Source organism: Hyperolius riggenbachi, chromosome 2 (genome assembly GCF_040937935.1).
Source record: "Hyperolius riggenbachi isolate aHypRig1 chromosome 2, aHypRig1.pri, whole genome shotgun sequence".
In the NCBI taxonomy this organism is placed as follows: Eukaryota; Metazoa; Chordata; class Amphibia; order Anura; family Hyperoliidae; genus Hyperolius; species Hyperolius riggenbachi.
In genome coordinates this window covers 513,480,479-513,497,260 of record NC_090647.1, presented here as the reverse complement: position 1 = coordinate 513,497,260, position 16,782 = coordinate 513,480,479, and the positions used below count along the sequence as shown (strand labels likewise).

The window sequence follows — 16,782 nt, the reverse complement described above, 5'->3', positions numbered from 1 at the left end:
CATATCCTTTGTGATCATATAATTAGATGTGACCAATAGTTACTCGGCCGTATTGAAAAACTTGCATAATTTCTCAAAATCATTGTAAAGGCGTTCCATAACAGTTTCCAAACTTAAATATGTCTACATGAAGAAGTAATGATGCTAAGAAAATGAAGTTTTTTTTCCCTCACAGGTACTCTTTAACACAGGGGTGCCCACAATTTTTCGGCTCGCGAACTACTTTAAAATTTGCCGAGTCCAGGAGATCTACCAACATTTAGGTAGCTAGGTATAGGTGCCTTCAGTATAGGTAGCTAGGTATAGGTGCCTTCAGTATAGGTAGATAGGTATAGGTGTCTGAAGTATAGATAGCTAGGTATATCGGTCTTTCAATATAGGTAGCCAAGTATAGTATAGTTAGGAATAGGTACCTTCAGTAGATAGCTAGGTGTAGGGGCCTCCAGTATAGGTAGCCAGGTATAGTGTAGTTAGGTGTGGGTGGCTTCAGGATAGTTAGCCAGGTATAGTGTAGTTCGGTGTAGGTGGCTTTAGGATAGTTAGCCAGGTATAGTGTAGTTAGGTATGGGTGGCTTCAGGATAGTTAGACAGGTATAGTGTAGTTAGGTATGGGTGGCTTCAGGATAGTTAGCCAGCTACAGTATAGTTAGACGTAGGTGCCACTTACCTCCCTCCAGTTCCAGCGGCGGTGTCTGTGGCTCCTCCTGGTCTCCCTTCTTTCGGCCGCGTTGGCTGGAGTGTAGAATGGGCTGCTGAATGGCGGGCGCAGAGGGCAACGGGCAGCGTGCGTACGTAGATACATCGCGCCCAGCGCTACCCACAGCTATGACGCTGTGGCGTCCTCCACTCCCACTGTACCGCCTCTCCCCCGCTCTGCCTCTTCTGATTGGCCAGCGGCCGGCAGCAGAATCTGATAGCTGCCGGCCGCGATCTACCAAACAGGCGGTCGCGATCTACCGATAGATCGCAATCGACCTATTGGGCACCCATGCTTTAACACATGTTTACATACAGTGTATGTTAAAATCCTGCATCTTTGAGAGAACCAATTTGTACTTTTATCACATGGCCGCTAATGAAAGTAGGTCTATAGAAGTGAACAAACACTATGCCTTTGATCCGCTAAAACCCGTTCGGTAAAAATTTCATGTGGCACATTTTGCCTCGCGGTAAAAAATATTCTTGTTGAGTATTCAGTAATACTTTAACACATGCAGTAACAGCTTGGTCAATCACTTGGTATTTTAACCTCTTGAGGACGGCAGTGTTAAAACCCCCTAAAGAACAGGCCATTTTTCACTGAATTGGCCACTGCAGCTTTAGAGACTCGCTGCAGGGCCGCACAGCTCAGTACACAAGTGATCCCCCTCTCCTCTGTTGGTGAGGTCTGATCGCCCCCCAGATGGTTGTTTATTTTTTATCAATGTTTGTATTATTTATTTTTAAATACATTTCTGTATTTTTTTTCTCTCTCTCTCCCTCCCTCCCCCTTCAGCGCTGTACGGAGTAAATAACCGCCGTCTAACAGCCCCCAAGTGGCGATCGCCGCTGGGAGACTGAAGGCGGAGACTGAGCCCCACCTGAATAAATTATGCCGTTATCAATATATTTATCTTGACTATTATTGATAGTATTATATTAATTACCACAATCACTATTGTCTCCACATTTTAGTGCAACAAGAAGCTCACACACGTTTATTTGATTTCATTCAAACTAAACACATACATTTATCTATCTAAAACAATAACTCTGATGACTACAGCTTCCAAAGGTGCACCACAGCACAAGGACTGCTCCGGAGTCATCCTGGTGAAATCACAACATGGCATTGACTCTTCTAAGAGCGGTGCTCAAACTGCAGTGGTGCACCTGTGGGACCCCTGGAAGAGGTGATGTCCTCCACCCAGCTCCTCAATCACTGAGGGGTCTTCAGAGGAGGTGGGCAGTCGAAGTAGCCTAACAGACGGTCATCTCTCCCCGCTGTAGGTCATCAGATCAAAGTGTATGACTCCACATTGTTCATAATTTCCCGACAATAATAAGCATAAGGATTGTTTCTATCACCACAACTATGGGCTTCAACCAGTTAGAGAGCATATTCAAGCTGAGGCATACAAAATGGAGGACAGTGAATCACAAGATGGAGGATATTTAAAAGTATGATCAGGTTATTTACACCTCCTCCCCACAAAGCCATTCCGTTCCTCACCTGACCAAAAGACGCCGTTATCAAATATAGTTAATTTATACTATTATTGATACAATTACATTATCCACCATACCCATAGACGCTACTTATGCACATATACATACAAGTTTCAGGCGTCAGTCTTAGATTATATTCTCTGATCATTTTGATCACATCATTGAGTTTGGCCAGTAGGTGTTTTGCACATATTGCAAAATATGCATACTGATTTACAATCACGATGAAGGCTCATTTTCTACTACCGCATATAGTTATATGTTGAACTGCAATCGCCAGCTGGCATGATTCACGCTGCGTTCGCGCTTCGTTCCTGGCGGCCATATGATGCAATTGCAGTGAATGGAAAAAAGCAGCCTGCACGATAGCAAACGGAGCGCACTTGCGCTTGCGATCGCACTTGCTAGTGTAACAGGGCCTTAAGTGCAGTATATCATATACTTTGTGATCATATAATTAGATGTGACCAATAGTTACTCGGCCGTATTGCAAAACTTGCATAATTTCTCAAAATCATTGTAAAGGCATTCCATAACAGTTTCCAAATTTAAATATGTCTACATGAAGAAGTAATGATGCTAAGAAAATTAAGTTTTTTTCCCCCTCACAGGTACTCTTTAACACAGGGGTGCCCACAATTTTTCGGCTCGCGAACTACTTTAAAATTTGCCGAGTCCAGGAGATCTACCAACATTTAGGTAGCTAGGTATAGGTGCCTTCAGTATAGGTAGATAGGTATAGGTGCCTGAAGTATAGATAGCTAGGTATATCTGCCTTTCAATATAGGTAGCCAAGTATAGTATAGTTAGGAATAGGTACCTTTCATTAGATAGCTAGGTGTAGGGGCCTTCAGTATAGGTAGCCAGGTATAGTGTAGTTAGGTGTAGGTGCCTTCAGTATAGGTAGCCAGGTATTGTGTAGTTAGGTGTGGGTGGCTTCAGGATAGTTGGCCAGGTATAGTGTAGTTCGGAGTGGGTGGCTTCAGGATAGTTAGCCAGGTATAGTGTAGTTCGGTGTGGGTGGCTTCAGGATAGTTAGCCAGGTATAGTGTAGTTAGGTATGGGTGGCTTCAGGATAGTTAGACAGGTATAGTGTAGTTAGGTGTGGGTGGCTTCAGGATAATTAGCCAGCTACAGTGTAGTTAGGTGTAGGTGCCACTTACCTCCCTCCAGTTCCAGCGGCGGTGTCTGGGGCTCCTCCTGGTCTCCCCTCTTTCGGCCGCGTTGGCTGGAGTGCAGAATGGGTGGCTGAATGGCGGGCGCAGGGGGCGGCGGGCAGCGTGCGTACGTAGATACATCGTGCCCAGCTCTACCCCCAGCTATGACGTTGTGGCGTCCTCCACTCCCACTGTACTGCCTCTCCCCCGCTCTGCCTCTTCTGATTGGCCAGCGGCCAGCAGCAGAATCTGATAGCTGCCGGCCGCGATCTACCAAATAGGCGGTCGCGATCTACCGGTAGATCGCGATCGACCTATTGGGCACCCATGCTTTAACACATGTTTACATACAGTGTATGTTAAAATCCTCCATCTTTGAGAGAACCAATTTGTACTTTTATCACATGGCCGCTAATGTTAGTAGGTCTATAGAAGTGAACAAACACTATGCCTTTGATCTGCTAAAACCCGTTCGGTAAAAATTTCATGTGGCACAATTTACCTCGCGGTAAAAAATATTCTAGTTGAGTATTCAGTAATACTTTAACACATACAGTAACAGCTTGGTCAATCACTTGGTATTTTAACCTCTTGAGGACGGCAGTGTTAAAACCCCCTAAAGAACAGGCAATTTTTCACTGAATTGGCCACTGCAGCTTTAGAGACTTCAGGTGGGGCTCAGTCTCCGCCTTCAGTCTCCCAGCACAGCTCAGTACACAAGTGATCCCCCACTCCTCCGTTGGTGGGGTCTGATCGCCCCCCAGATGGTTGTTTATTTTTTATCAATTTTTGTATTATTTATTTTTAAATACATTTCTGTATTTTTTTTCTCTCTCTCCCTCCCTCCCCCTTCAGCGATGTACTGAGTAAATAACCGCCGTCTAACAGCCCCCAAGCGGCGATCGCCGCTGGGAGACTGAGCCCCACCTGAATAAATTATGCCGTTATCAATATATTTATCTTGACTATTATTGATAGTATTATATTAATTACCACAATCACTATTATCTCCACATTTTAGTGCAACAAGAAGCTCACACACGTTTATTTGATTTTATTCAAAGTAAACACATACATTTATCTATCTAAAACAATAACTCTGATGACTACAGCTTCCAAAGGTGCACCACAGCACAAGGACTGCTCCGGAGTAATCCTGGTGAAATCACAACATGGCATTGACTCTTCTAAGAGCGGTGCTCAAACTGCAGTGGTGCACCTGTGGGACCCCTGGAAGAGGTGATGTCCTCCACCCAGCTCCTCAATCACTGAGGGGTCTTCAGAGGAGGTGGGCAGTCGAGGTAGCCTAACAGACGGTCATCTCTCCCCACTGTAGGTCATCAGATCAAAGTGTATGACTCCACATTATTCATAATTTCCTGACAATAATAAGCATAAGGATTGTTTCTATCACCACAACTATGGGCTTCAACCAGTTAGAGAGCATATTCAAGCTGAGGCATACAAAATGGAGGACAGTGAATCACAAGATGGAGGATATTTAAAAGTATGATCAGGTCATTTACACCTCCTCCCCACAAAGCCATTCCATTCCTCACCTGACCAAAAGACGCCGTTATCAAATATAGTTAATTTATACTATTATTGATACTATTACATTATCCACCATACCCATAGATGCTACTTATACACATATACATACAAGTTTCAGGCGTCAGTCTTAGATTAAATTCTCTGATCATTTTGACCACATCATTGAGTTTGGCCAGTAGGTGTTTTGCACGTATTGCAAAATATGCATACTGACTTACAATCACGATGAAGGCTCATTTTCTACTACCGCATATAGTTTTATGCTGAACTGCAATCGCCAGCTGGCATGATTCACGCTGCAATCGCGCTTTGTTCCTAGCGGCCATATGATGCAATTGCAGCGAATGGAAAAAGCAGCCTGCACGATAGCAAACAGAGCGCACTTGCGCTTGTGATCGCACTTGCTAGTGTAAAAGGGCCTTAAGTGCAGTATATCATATCCTTTGTGATCATATAATTAGATGTGACCAATAGTTACTCGGCCGTATTGCAAAACTTGCATAATTTCTCAAAATCATTGTAAAGGCATTCCATAACAGTTTCCAAATTTAAATATGTCTACATGAAGAAGTAATGATGCTAAGAAAATTAAGGTTTTTTTCCCTCACAGGTACTCTTTAACACAGGGGTGCCCACAATTTTTCGGCTTGCGAACTACTTTAAAATTTGCCGAGTCCAGGAGATCTACCAACATTTAGGTAGCTAGGTATAGGTGCCTTCAGTATAGGTAGATAGGTATAGGTGCCTGAAGTATAGATAGCTAGGTATATCGGCCTTTCAATATAGGTAGCCAAGTATAGTATAGTTAGGAATAGGTACCTTTCATTAGATAGCTAGGTGTAGGGGCCTTCAGTATAGGTAGCCAGGTATGGTGTAGTTAGGTGTGGGTGGCTTCAGGATAGTTAGCCAGGTATAGTGTAGTTAGGTGTGGGTACCTTCAGTATAGTTAGCCAGGTATAGTGTAGTTAGGTGTGGGTACCTTCAGTATAGTTAGCCAGTTATAGTGTAGTTAGGTGTGGGTGGCTTCAGGATAGTTAGCCAGGTATAGTGTAGTTAGGTGTGGGTGGCTTCAGTATAGTTAGCCAGGTATAGTGTAGTTAGGTGTGGGTGGCTTCAGGATAGTTAGCCAGGTATAGTGTAGTTAGGTGTGGGTACCTTCAGTATAGTTAGCCAGGTATAGTGTAGTTAGGTGTGGGTGGCTTCAGGATAGTTAGCCAGCTACAGTGTATTTAGGCGTAGGTGCCACTTACCTCCCTCCAGTTCCAGCGGCGGTGTCTGGGGCTCCACCTGGTCTCCCCTCTTTCGGCCGCGTTGGCTGGAGTGTAGAATGGGTGGCTGAATGGCGGGCGCAGGGGGCGGCGGGCAGCGTGCGTACGTAGATACATCGTGCCCAGTGCTATCACCCAGCTATGACGTTGTGGCGTCCTCCACTCCCACTGTCCCGCCTCCCCCCCGCTCTGCCTCTTCTAATTGGCCAGCGGCCGGCAGCAGAATCTGATAGCTGCCGTTCGGTTAAAATTCCATGTGGCACAATTTACCAATCGGTAAAAAATATTCTTGTTGAGTATTCAGTAATACGTTAACACATGCAGTAACAGCTTGGTCAATCACTTGGTATTTTAACCTCTTGAGGACGGCAGTGTTAAAACCCCCTAAAGAACAGGCCATTTTTCACTGAATTGGCCACTGCAGGTTTAGAGACTCGCTGCAGGGCCGCACAGCTCAGTACACAAGTGATCCCCCCCTCCTCTGTTGGTGGGGTCTGATCCCCCCCCCCCAGATGGTTGTTTATTTTTTATCAATGTTTGTATTATTTATTTTTAAATACATTTCTGTATTTTTTTTCTCCCTCTCCCTCCCTCCCCCTTCACCGCTGTACTGAGTAAATAACCGCCGTCTAACAGCCCCCAAGCGGTGATCGCCGCTGGGAGACTGAAGGCGGAGACTGAGCCCCACCTGAATAAAATATGCCGTTATCAATATATTTATCTTGACTATTATTGATAGTATTATATTAATTACCACAATCACTATTATCTCCACATTTTAGTGCAACAAGAAGCTCACACACGTTTATTTGATTTCATTCAAACTAAACACATACATTTATCTATCTAAAACAATAACTCTGATGACTACAGCTTCCAAAGGTGCACCACAGCACAAGGACTGCTCCGGAGTAATCCTGGTGAAATCACAACATGGCATTGACTCTTCTAAGAGCGGTGCTCAAACTGCAGTGGTGCACCTGTGGGACCCCTGGAAGAGGTGATGTCCTCCACCCAGCTCCTCAATCACTGAGGGGTCTTCAGAGGAGGTGGGCAGTCGAGGTAGCCTAACAGACGGTCATCTCTCCCCGCTGTAGGTCATCAGATCAAAGTGTATGACTGCACATTATTCATAATTTCCTGACAATAATAAGCATAAGGATTGTTTCTATCATCACAACTATGGGCTTCAACCAGTTAGGGAGCATATTCAAGCTGAGGCATACAAAATGGTGGACAGTGAATCACAAGATGGAGGATATTTAAAAGTATGATCAGGTCATTTACACCTCCTCCCCACAAAGCCATTTCATTCCTCACCTGACCAAACGGCGTTGTTATCAAATATAGTTAGTTTATACTAATATTGATACTACACATTATTCACCATACCCATAGACGTTACTTATGCACATATACATACAAGTTCCAGGCGTCACTATTAGATTAAATTCTCTGATCATTTGGACCATATCATTGAGTAAGGCCAGTAGGTGTTTTGCACGTATTGAAAAACATGCATACTGATTTACAATCACGATGAACGCTCATTTTCTACTACCGCAAATAGTTTTATGCTGAATTGCAATCGCCAGGTGGCATGATTCTTGCTGCTGATTTATTTTTACATACATTTCTGTATTGTTTTTCTCCCTCTCCCTCCCTCCCTCCCCCTGTCTGCCTATCAGTGAGATCGGCTGTGATAGGCTTAATAGCCCCCGAGCGGCGATCACCGCTGGGAGACTGAAGGCGGAGCTGAGCTAGCGAGCAGAGATGCGCACGCATCAGTGCGTGCGATACCCTGCAAAATTAGCCCCAATCGGCATGACGCTTGTCGGCAAGCAGTTAAGGAATCATGTGGTATTTGATTCAGTTCATTAAAGCAGCAGGGACAGCCTTACTATACCAGGAAAAGAAAATATATAAGTAGGTAAATACTAGTTCTACTTACATAACATAAGTATTGTACCGTTAGCAATTTTATTTCAGTTTATTATATACCTGTATCGTAAATAAAGAGATAACTGTTTCAGGCAGTTTCCATCTTTACTTACTCTGAAGCCAACCCTAATGTCCTCCCTTACTCTTTTTTGCTCCTATAAACCGTGATATCTACCTTGCTTTGTCAACACATGTGAGCACAGCATAGATCTTATTTCAGCAGCTTTTGCAGAGGGGTGAGGTGTTTTTCCCTTCTCAGCTTCGTGTCACACTGAACTGCCCTCAGCGAATCAGTGAGGAGAAGGAATGTGGGAGGGCAGATAACAAGTATCCCTCTCCCTGGCAATGTACCAAATAGAGTCAGGCTGACTGTGGTAAGAGTTATTTCAGCAGAAACATTTATGATTATATTGGAATGCTTGTAGTACAGGGTCAGGTTGTAGACTGCATAATAAACACAGAGCAGTGGGTAAATGGAATTTGATTTTATGGCTGACAATCCCGCTCTAAGGAATTATGCAGTATTTCATTCTGTCTTTGATGGATTATTGCAGCACTTTGAAAATGGAAGCCAGATGTGATACAGATAGCTTTTTTTTAAAATATACTGACAAGTAAAGAGCAAGTCCAAGCTGCATTTACAGGGATCATTACCCCTACCAATGCCATTTACACTGACACTTTGACACACAGTCCAGCGGCAGACATACAGCTGCGCTGGTGGCGCAGCCAAATGAGGTATTGATGACTTTAGGGGCCTATGTGACCTCTGCAGGGTTGTATAACCCACAAGGCACTGAGACCCCTGCACCGATTGGATGGTTATCCAACGTCTGCGGCAGGCCCTCTGAATTGCAGAGCACAAGCAGAACAGAGTAGAGAGGTAACTGACTTCTCCAGGCTCCAGTAAGGCGATCACGTTCCTTCCCTTTCAGCATCCCTATCTCCATGGCACCAGTGACATCTCATCATGTGACCCGCCTGCACATGCTAGCGGGTTATGTGATGATAGACACTGCTGGAGCCTTACAGGCCAGGAATCTGGAAGAGGAAAGAAAGTAATCACCTTGCTGGAGCCCAGAGAGGTGAGTGACCGGCCGCAGACACACTGCAGAGCGCTGTGCTGGCCGTTTGCGCTGCGTCTGTGTTTCTTTAAAAACACTCCTATTGACTTGCATTAAAATTGTGGCAATATCAAGGCGGTCGCGATATTTTGAAAAGTTGCAGTCACTGCAATTTTGCTGTGATTTTTACTGTAATTTATATGCAAGTCAATGAGAGCTTTTTTTTTAATCGAAGCGGTGTGTCTAAGGCCTAAATGCGCATCATTGTAAGCAGTTAAAGAACAACAGTACATTGAATTCCCATCCAGACGATGACAGTGTTTCTGGTTGATACATTGGCAGTGTAAGCCCAGGTGCAGCAACAACCCATGGGACCCCTCTTGGATACAAACTTCCCCATGTGGCTGGTAAAACATACACACACCTACACTCCTTTCCCACCTGGCACCCTCTATCCACATAGACGGACAGGGGAGCAGTGCAATATTACACTGCTCTAGTGCTATGTCGGGTCTCTTCTGTACTTCCTGGCAGTTGCACGCTCTGTGCTTCCATACCTCCAGCTCCCGATCACATGACTTACATTTAGAGCCAGAGGTATGCAGCATAGAGCATGTGCCTGTCAAGAAGATTAGCGGGGACCCACAGCACGAGGGGATCTAGCTACCTAATACCAGGTGGCACCTCCTAATAATAGCTAATACCTCGGTGGCACCTATGGCTAGCTAATACTATTTGGGGGCACCATTGGCTACCTAGTACTATTTTGGGGAAGCCTCTGGCTACTCATTACTATTTGGGGGGCACTGACTACCTTATATTATTTTGGGGGGACTTCTGGCTACCTAATACAGGATAATATATTGCTATCTGGGGAACTCACAGGACTTTTAGATACAGGATAGGTGCATATCTAGCTACCTAATACTGACATCTACCTACTTCCTGTCTTCAAAGGGAGCACCTATGCCTGGCTATACTGGCAGCACCTATGCCTGGCTATACTGGCAGCACCTATGCCTCGCTATACTGGGAGCACCTACGCCTGGCTATACTGGGAGCACCTATGCCTGGCTATACTGGGAGCACCTATGCCTGGCTATACTGGCAGCACCTATGCCTGGCTATACTGGGAGCACCTATGCCTGGCTATACTGGCAGCACCTATGCCTCGCTATACTGAGAGCACCTATGCCTGGCTATACTGGCAGCACCTATGCCTGGCTATACTGGCAGCACCTATGCCTGGCTATACTGGCAGCACCTATGCCTGGCTATACTGGGAGAACCTATGCCTAGCTATACTGGCAGCACCTATGCCTGGCTATACTGGGAGCACCTATGCCTGGCTATACTGGGAGCACCTATGCCTGGCTATACTGGGAGAACCTATGCCTGGCTATACTGGGAGCACCTAAGCCTGGCTATACTGGCAGCACCTATGCCTGGCTATACTAGGAGCACCTATGCCTGGCTATACTGGGAGCATCTATTCCTGGCTATACTGGGAGCACCTAAGCCTGGCTATACTGGCAGCACCTATGCCTGGCTTTAAAGGGAGCACCTATGCCTGGTTATACTGGGAGAACCTATGCCTGGCTATACTGGGAGCACCTAAGCCTGGCTATACTGGGAGCACCTAAGCCTGGCTATACTGGGAGCACCTATGTCTGGCTATACTGGCAGCACCTATGCCTCGCTATACTGGGAGCACCTACGCCTGGATATACTGGGAGCACCTATGCCTGGCTATACTGGGAGCACCTATGCCTGGCTATAATGGGAGCACCTATGCCTGGCTATACTGGGAGCACCTACGCCTGGCTATACTGGGAGCACCTATGCCTGGCTATACTGGGAGCACCTACGCCTGGCTATACTGGCAGCACCTACGCCTGGCTATACTGGGAGCACCTACGCCTGGCTATACAGTGAGCACCTATGCCTGGCTATACTGGGAGCACCTATGCCTGGCTATACTGGGAGCACCTATGCCTGGCTATACTGGGAGCACCTATGCCTGGCTATACTGGGAGTACCTATGCCTGGCTTTAATGGGAGCACCTATGCCTGGATATACTGGGAGCACCTATGCCTGGCTATACTGGGAGTACCTATGCCTGGCTATACTGGGAGCACCTATGCCTGGCTATACTGGGAGCACCTATGCCTGGCTATACTGGGAGCACCTATGCCTGGCTATACTGGGAGCACCTATGCCTGGCTATACTGGGAGCACCTATGCCTGGCTATACTGGCAGCACCTATGCCTGGCTATACTGGGAGCACCTATGCCTGGCTATACTGGGAGCACCTATGCCTGGCTATACTGGAAGCACCTATGCCTGGCTATACTGGGAGCACCTATGCCTGGCTATACTGGGAGCACCTATGCCTGGCTATACTGAGAGCACCTATGCCTGGCTATACTGGGAGCACCTATGCCTAGCTATACTGGGAGCACCTATGCCTAGCTATACTAGGAGTACCTATGCCTGGCTTTAATGGGAGCACCTATGCCTGGATATACTGGGAGCACCTATGCCTGGCTATTGTTTTACACTTGAAACAACGTGAAGTGAGAAAAAAAAAATGTATGATAGAATGAATTGTAGGTGTAGTACGGATAATAAATAGAACATTAGTAGCAATAGCTACTAATAACAGTAGCTTATTTTTATTTTCAATTATATAGCTTTTTTTATAACATTGCATCATACTGTCACAGTTCCAGCTTTAAAATCACACTTTTTTTAAGCCATAAAAAAAAGCAGATATAATGACCCCTTGAATTTTCCTGCAGTAAAACCTTATCTCAAGCTGTCTCTCACTGTTTCTTGGCTGTTTAAGTGCTTCAGAAAACAGGACTGTATTCAGCCCAGTGCCTAGCACAGGCATGGGCAAACTTGGCCTTCCAGCTGTTAAGGAACTACAAGTCCCATAATGCATTGCAGGAGTCTGACAGCCACAGCCATGACTCATAAAGGGAAATGCATTGTGGGACTTGTAGTTCCATAACAGCTGGAGGGCCCAGTTTGTCCATGCCTGGCCTAGCAGCTTGTAAGTTTCAAAATGGGATAAAGATGACAGCCTTGTCTGAGTCCCTGGAACAACTTTCCTGAGACTTCCATTCATTGTAAAGCAGCTCTCTCCCATTTTATGTGCAGCCCCCTCATCCATGTGCAGCAGCCTCTCTCTGTCATGTATGGTTCCTTTGAGCTGCAGCTACTCTTTCCTATATGTTGCTCCTCACTTGCAGCCCCTCTTTCATATGCAGCCTCTTTCAGCCCCCTTGGGCAGTAGCTGCCTGAAGCCCTGACCTGCGTTACCTTTCCAAGTATCTGGCCCTGTTGCTCCTGCTCCATGCAATATACACAGCCCTGTCACTTAAAGAAAACCTGTATCGAAAAAAAAGGGCTCCTGGGGGGTACTTACCTCGGAAGGGGGAAGCCTCTGGATCCGATTGAGGCTTCCCACGTCCTCCTCCGTCCCACGGTGGTCTTGCTGGGCCACTCCGCACGGCGGCCAAGTAAATATTACCTTCCTGGCTCCAGCACAGGCGCAGTACCCACTCTCTGTTCGGGATCAGGCGGAAATAGCCGATCCCATTCAGGTCCATTCTACTGCACAGGCGCAAGTCACCTGCTCCTGCACAGTAGAGCGGACCCGACTGGGATCAGCTATTTCCGCCTGATCTGAGCCAAGAGCCGCTAGTGCGCCTGCTGGAGACGGAGAAGGTAAATATTGCAGGTGCGACTGCACAACAGCCTGACAAAGTGTCCACTGTGGCTTCAGAGGGGCCCAGCGAGACCACCATGGCGCAGAGGAGGATGGGAGGAGCCTCAATCAGATCCAGAGGCTTCTCTTTCCCGAGGTAAGTACCCCCAGGGGCCCTTTTTTCGATACAGAATCTCTTTAAAACTGTAATGACACAATACCATAGCCACTGATTTTCTGCACCTGGCTTGCTTCTTGTTAAAGTGCCCATACATGGTACCATTTTTTTGTCTTTTTTCAATTCGATAATTTTGTTCGATTATTCTGTTAGATCGAATATAAAGATTTTTCCAACACAATCAAATTTTTATTGAATAAGATGGGATAATAGTTAGTTTTTCTTGATCAAAAAAGAAAAAGATTATTTTTTGATTTTCATTCGTTTCGATCGTTTAGGTCAAATAGATGGGAATGTTTGTTATTGTACTGTGTATGGGCACCACACATTGGCAGCTGCTGACCAGAGATAAATGTACAGGGTGCTACTAAGGCCCCTTGTATGCTTGTCCATTATCTTTGCATTGTGTTACCCTTTGTGCACACAGATAAATCCAGAAGGTCCGCACACTCATATGTAGACCAAGTCTGCTGTTTTATTCAAAAAACGTGACACAATTCCCTTCCATAACCAACGATTCGTTTCGGGCCCCCGAGGGGTCCCCTTTGTCAAGGTAAACACACAGAATGGGTTACTTGGTCTACATATGAGTGTGCGGACCTTCTGGATTTATCATTGACTGTTACTCAGGTCCAGCACCTCCACAGTGGTGTGCGGTTCCTCCTCGGATTCCTGACTTTGTGCACACAGGGTAACACAACAGCAATGAAAGTCTATGTGACCTAATACACTTACTGCGTCGCGTCGGAAGTTCCCGATCAGCCGCAAACTCGATGCAAAGTCAACAGCGCATTACCCTCAGACTTCTGCTGCAACCCAGCGGTGGCGAAATACATGGAAGTCAATGGACGACGCAGACGTTTTTGGTGATGTGCTAGAAAATAATGATGGGCACACAAAATACTGTCGCTTTGGGCAGATATTTTGACATTCTTCACTTAGGGGGGGGGGGGGGGTGCTCATATTTGTTGCCAGCTGTCTACACATTAAAGGACAACTGAAGGGAGAGGAATATGGAGGCTTCCATATTTATTTCCTTATATGTATTACCAGCTGCCTGGCTATCCTACTGATCATCTGCCTCTAATACTTTTAGCCCTAGACCCTGAACTAGCATGCAGCAGTTCAGGTGTTTCTGACATTGTTGTCAGATCTGACTGGATTAGCTGCATGCTTGTTTCTGGTGTGATTCAGACACTATTGCAGCCAAATAGATCAGAAGGATAGCCAGGCAACTGGTATTGTTTAAGAGAAAATAAATATGGCAGCCTCCATATTATTCTCATTACAGTGCTCCTTTAATGGTTGTGTGTTGAGATATTTTAATGGGACAACAAATTTACACTGTTAACTTCACATTGTACCAAAGTTTCATAGCTTCAGTGTTGTCCCGTGAAGAGAAATAATAAAATATTTACAAAAATGTAAGGGGCGTACTCACTTCTGTGAGATACTGTACGTCATTACATGCACATAATGCAAAATTCAATATGTAGGATGGACTAGCTGTCATTTAAAAGATAGAGCAAGGGAGCATATTAATGATGTCCAGAATAGAAGAAACACTGAGGGCTCTTGCACACTGCAAGTGATTCCGATTCAGATTCCGCATTTTAATCAGTTTTTACATCTGATTCAGATTCCAATTAGCAGTTTGCTCCCTGCACACTGCAAATCGGAATCTGAATCAGATGTAAAAACTGATTAAAAAGCGGAATCTGAATCGGAATCGCTTGCAGTGTGCAAGAGGCCTAATGTGTCCTGACATGTCTTAGATCTGCACAGAGGCAGTCTGAAGACTTTTACCTTACAAGCTACTGAGTAGGCTCCTATCATAGAAAGGGATAGATTAAACAGTTAAAGGATACCTTAGTGCTAACTTAAAGGACAACTGAAGTGAGAAGACTATGGAGGCTGCCATATTAATTACCTTTTAAACAATACCAGTTGCCTGGCAGCCCTGCTGATCTATTTGGCTGCAGTAGTGTCTGAATCGCACCAGAAACAAGCATGTAGTTAATCTTGTCAGATCTGACAGATGTCAGGAACACCTGATCTGCCTATGCTTGTTCAGGGTCTATGGCTAAAAGTATTAGAGGCAGAGGAGCAGAAGGGCTGCCAGGCAACTAGTATTACTTAAAAGGAAATAAATAGGGCAGCCTACATATAACTCTTAGTCAATCTGCCCAAACATTGCTAGATGTATGGGCACCTTAAAGGATACTTTAGGGCTAACTTCAATTTAAAAAGGACCGCTAATGTGTGTATGGGGAGCGGGGCGGATCCTTACCGTACCTCCCATGCCTCGGCGCCTCCCTCTGTTCTCCGGTAATAATCCAATTCCTCCTCTTCCTCATCGGCGTGGTCGGTGACCTCCGACCGGGACATACGGTGCTGTGCATGCTCAGTATATGCACTAGGGTGTCTTGTGACCACTTGAACGCGCTTACATCATATGGCGTCAATGTGGAGTGTGGTCACAAAGCGCCCTGGCGGATATACTGCGCATGCACAGCGCAGGATGTCCGGGTCAGAGGTCAATGACCGCGCCGAACAGGAAGAGGAGAATTTGGATTATTACCGGAGAGCGGAGGGAGACACCAGAGTACGGGAGGTCCGGTAAGGATCCGCACAGCTCCCAATGCACACATTAAGCTTCCTTTTTGAATTGAAGTTAGCCATAAAGTATCCTTTAAGGTGCCCATACATCTAGCAATGTTTGGGCAGATTGACGAAGGGACAGATCCCTCTCTGATCGAATCTACTCGGAAAAAGATCTGTCGGCTGCCCATACACTGCAGGCCAATTCCCAATCAATTTCACCATGAAATCTCTGGGGAATTGGCCTTGTAACGCTGCCCTTCACCACCTGGCTGCTGTCCCCCCAAATGTAAATGTGCCCCCCCCCCCCAGTCCCTATGCATTGTAATCTCACCTGCTCCAGCTGCCGCCACCGTCCTGCTGCTCCTGGTCTCGTCTGCTGCGTCCCCCGATCTCCAACACGTATGCTGGAAAACCTAAGGGATTGAAGAGTGAATGGCATATGTCAATTTTTTTCATGAATGAGTTGTTAATATGATTGTATTCTATTGTTTATATACGATCAGCACCACAAAAAAATACATTTAGGCCCCATTCACACTAAAGCGTTTTGCCTGCGATTTCGGCAAAACGCTCAAACGCTTTTTAAAAGCGATAACGAAAATGAAACCCTATGGGCCCGTTCTTACTTGGGCGATTTGCGCTAATCGCCGCAAATCACCCAAAAACGGGCAAAAACGCAAACGCATCGCCTGCACCATTTTCAGTCGATTTCCCGGCGATTGCGTTTCAGTGCTATAGACGCGCTAAACGTGATCGCATCAAAATCGCAGCAGTGTTCAGTGATTTTTCTGCGTGAAATCGCGGAAAAATCAGTCCTGCAAAACGCCGGTTGAAAACGCAAGTATGAATGGGGTCTTATGGACTACATAAAGGTGGTAAAATTGGTCAGTGATTGGCCAATGATAACGGAGGCCTGGAAACCACTAGCAGTAAGATAGCATTACATTAACAAGAGCTTTTCAAGTCACAAGCGCTTTGAAAAGGCGGCAAGTGGGTTTGAGCCCTAAGGCTTTGTTCACATTGCATTCCGCTCGCGTGTCCATCCGCGGTGGGCTTTTTTGAGGCTTTTTTTTCCAATTCCCGACGCTTGG

At 45.8% G+C, this 16,782-nt stretch overlaps 1 protein-coding gene across 12 annotated transcripts in view; it reads right to left on the bottom strand.

The window, feature by feature from the left end:
- LOC137547218 (uncharacterized) overlaps window positions 1-16,782 on the bottom strand; it is a 742,288-nt gene that overhangs the window by 118,668 nt on the left and 606,838 nt on the right. For all 12 annotated transcript variants that reach the window (XM_068270547.1, XM_068270550.1, XM_068270548.1 and 9 more), the window contains one exon: window positions 16,023-16,104. In XM_068270547.1, the coding sequence (XP_068126648.1) occupies window positions 16,023-16,104 (82 nt within the window). The remainder of the gene's footprint in view (window positions 1-16,022; window positions 16,105-16,782) is intronic.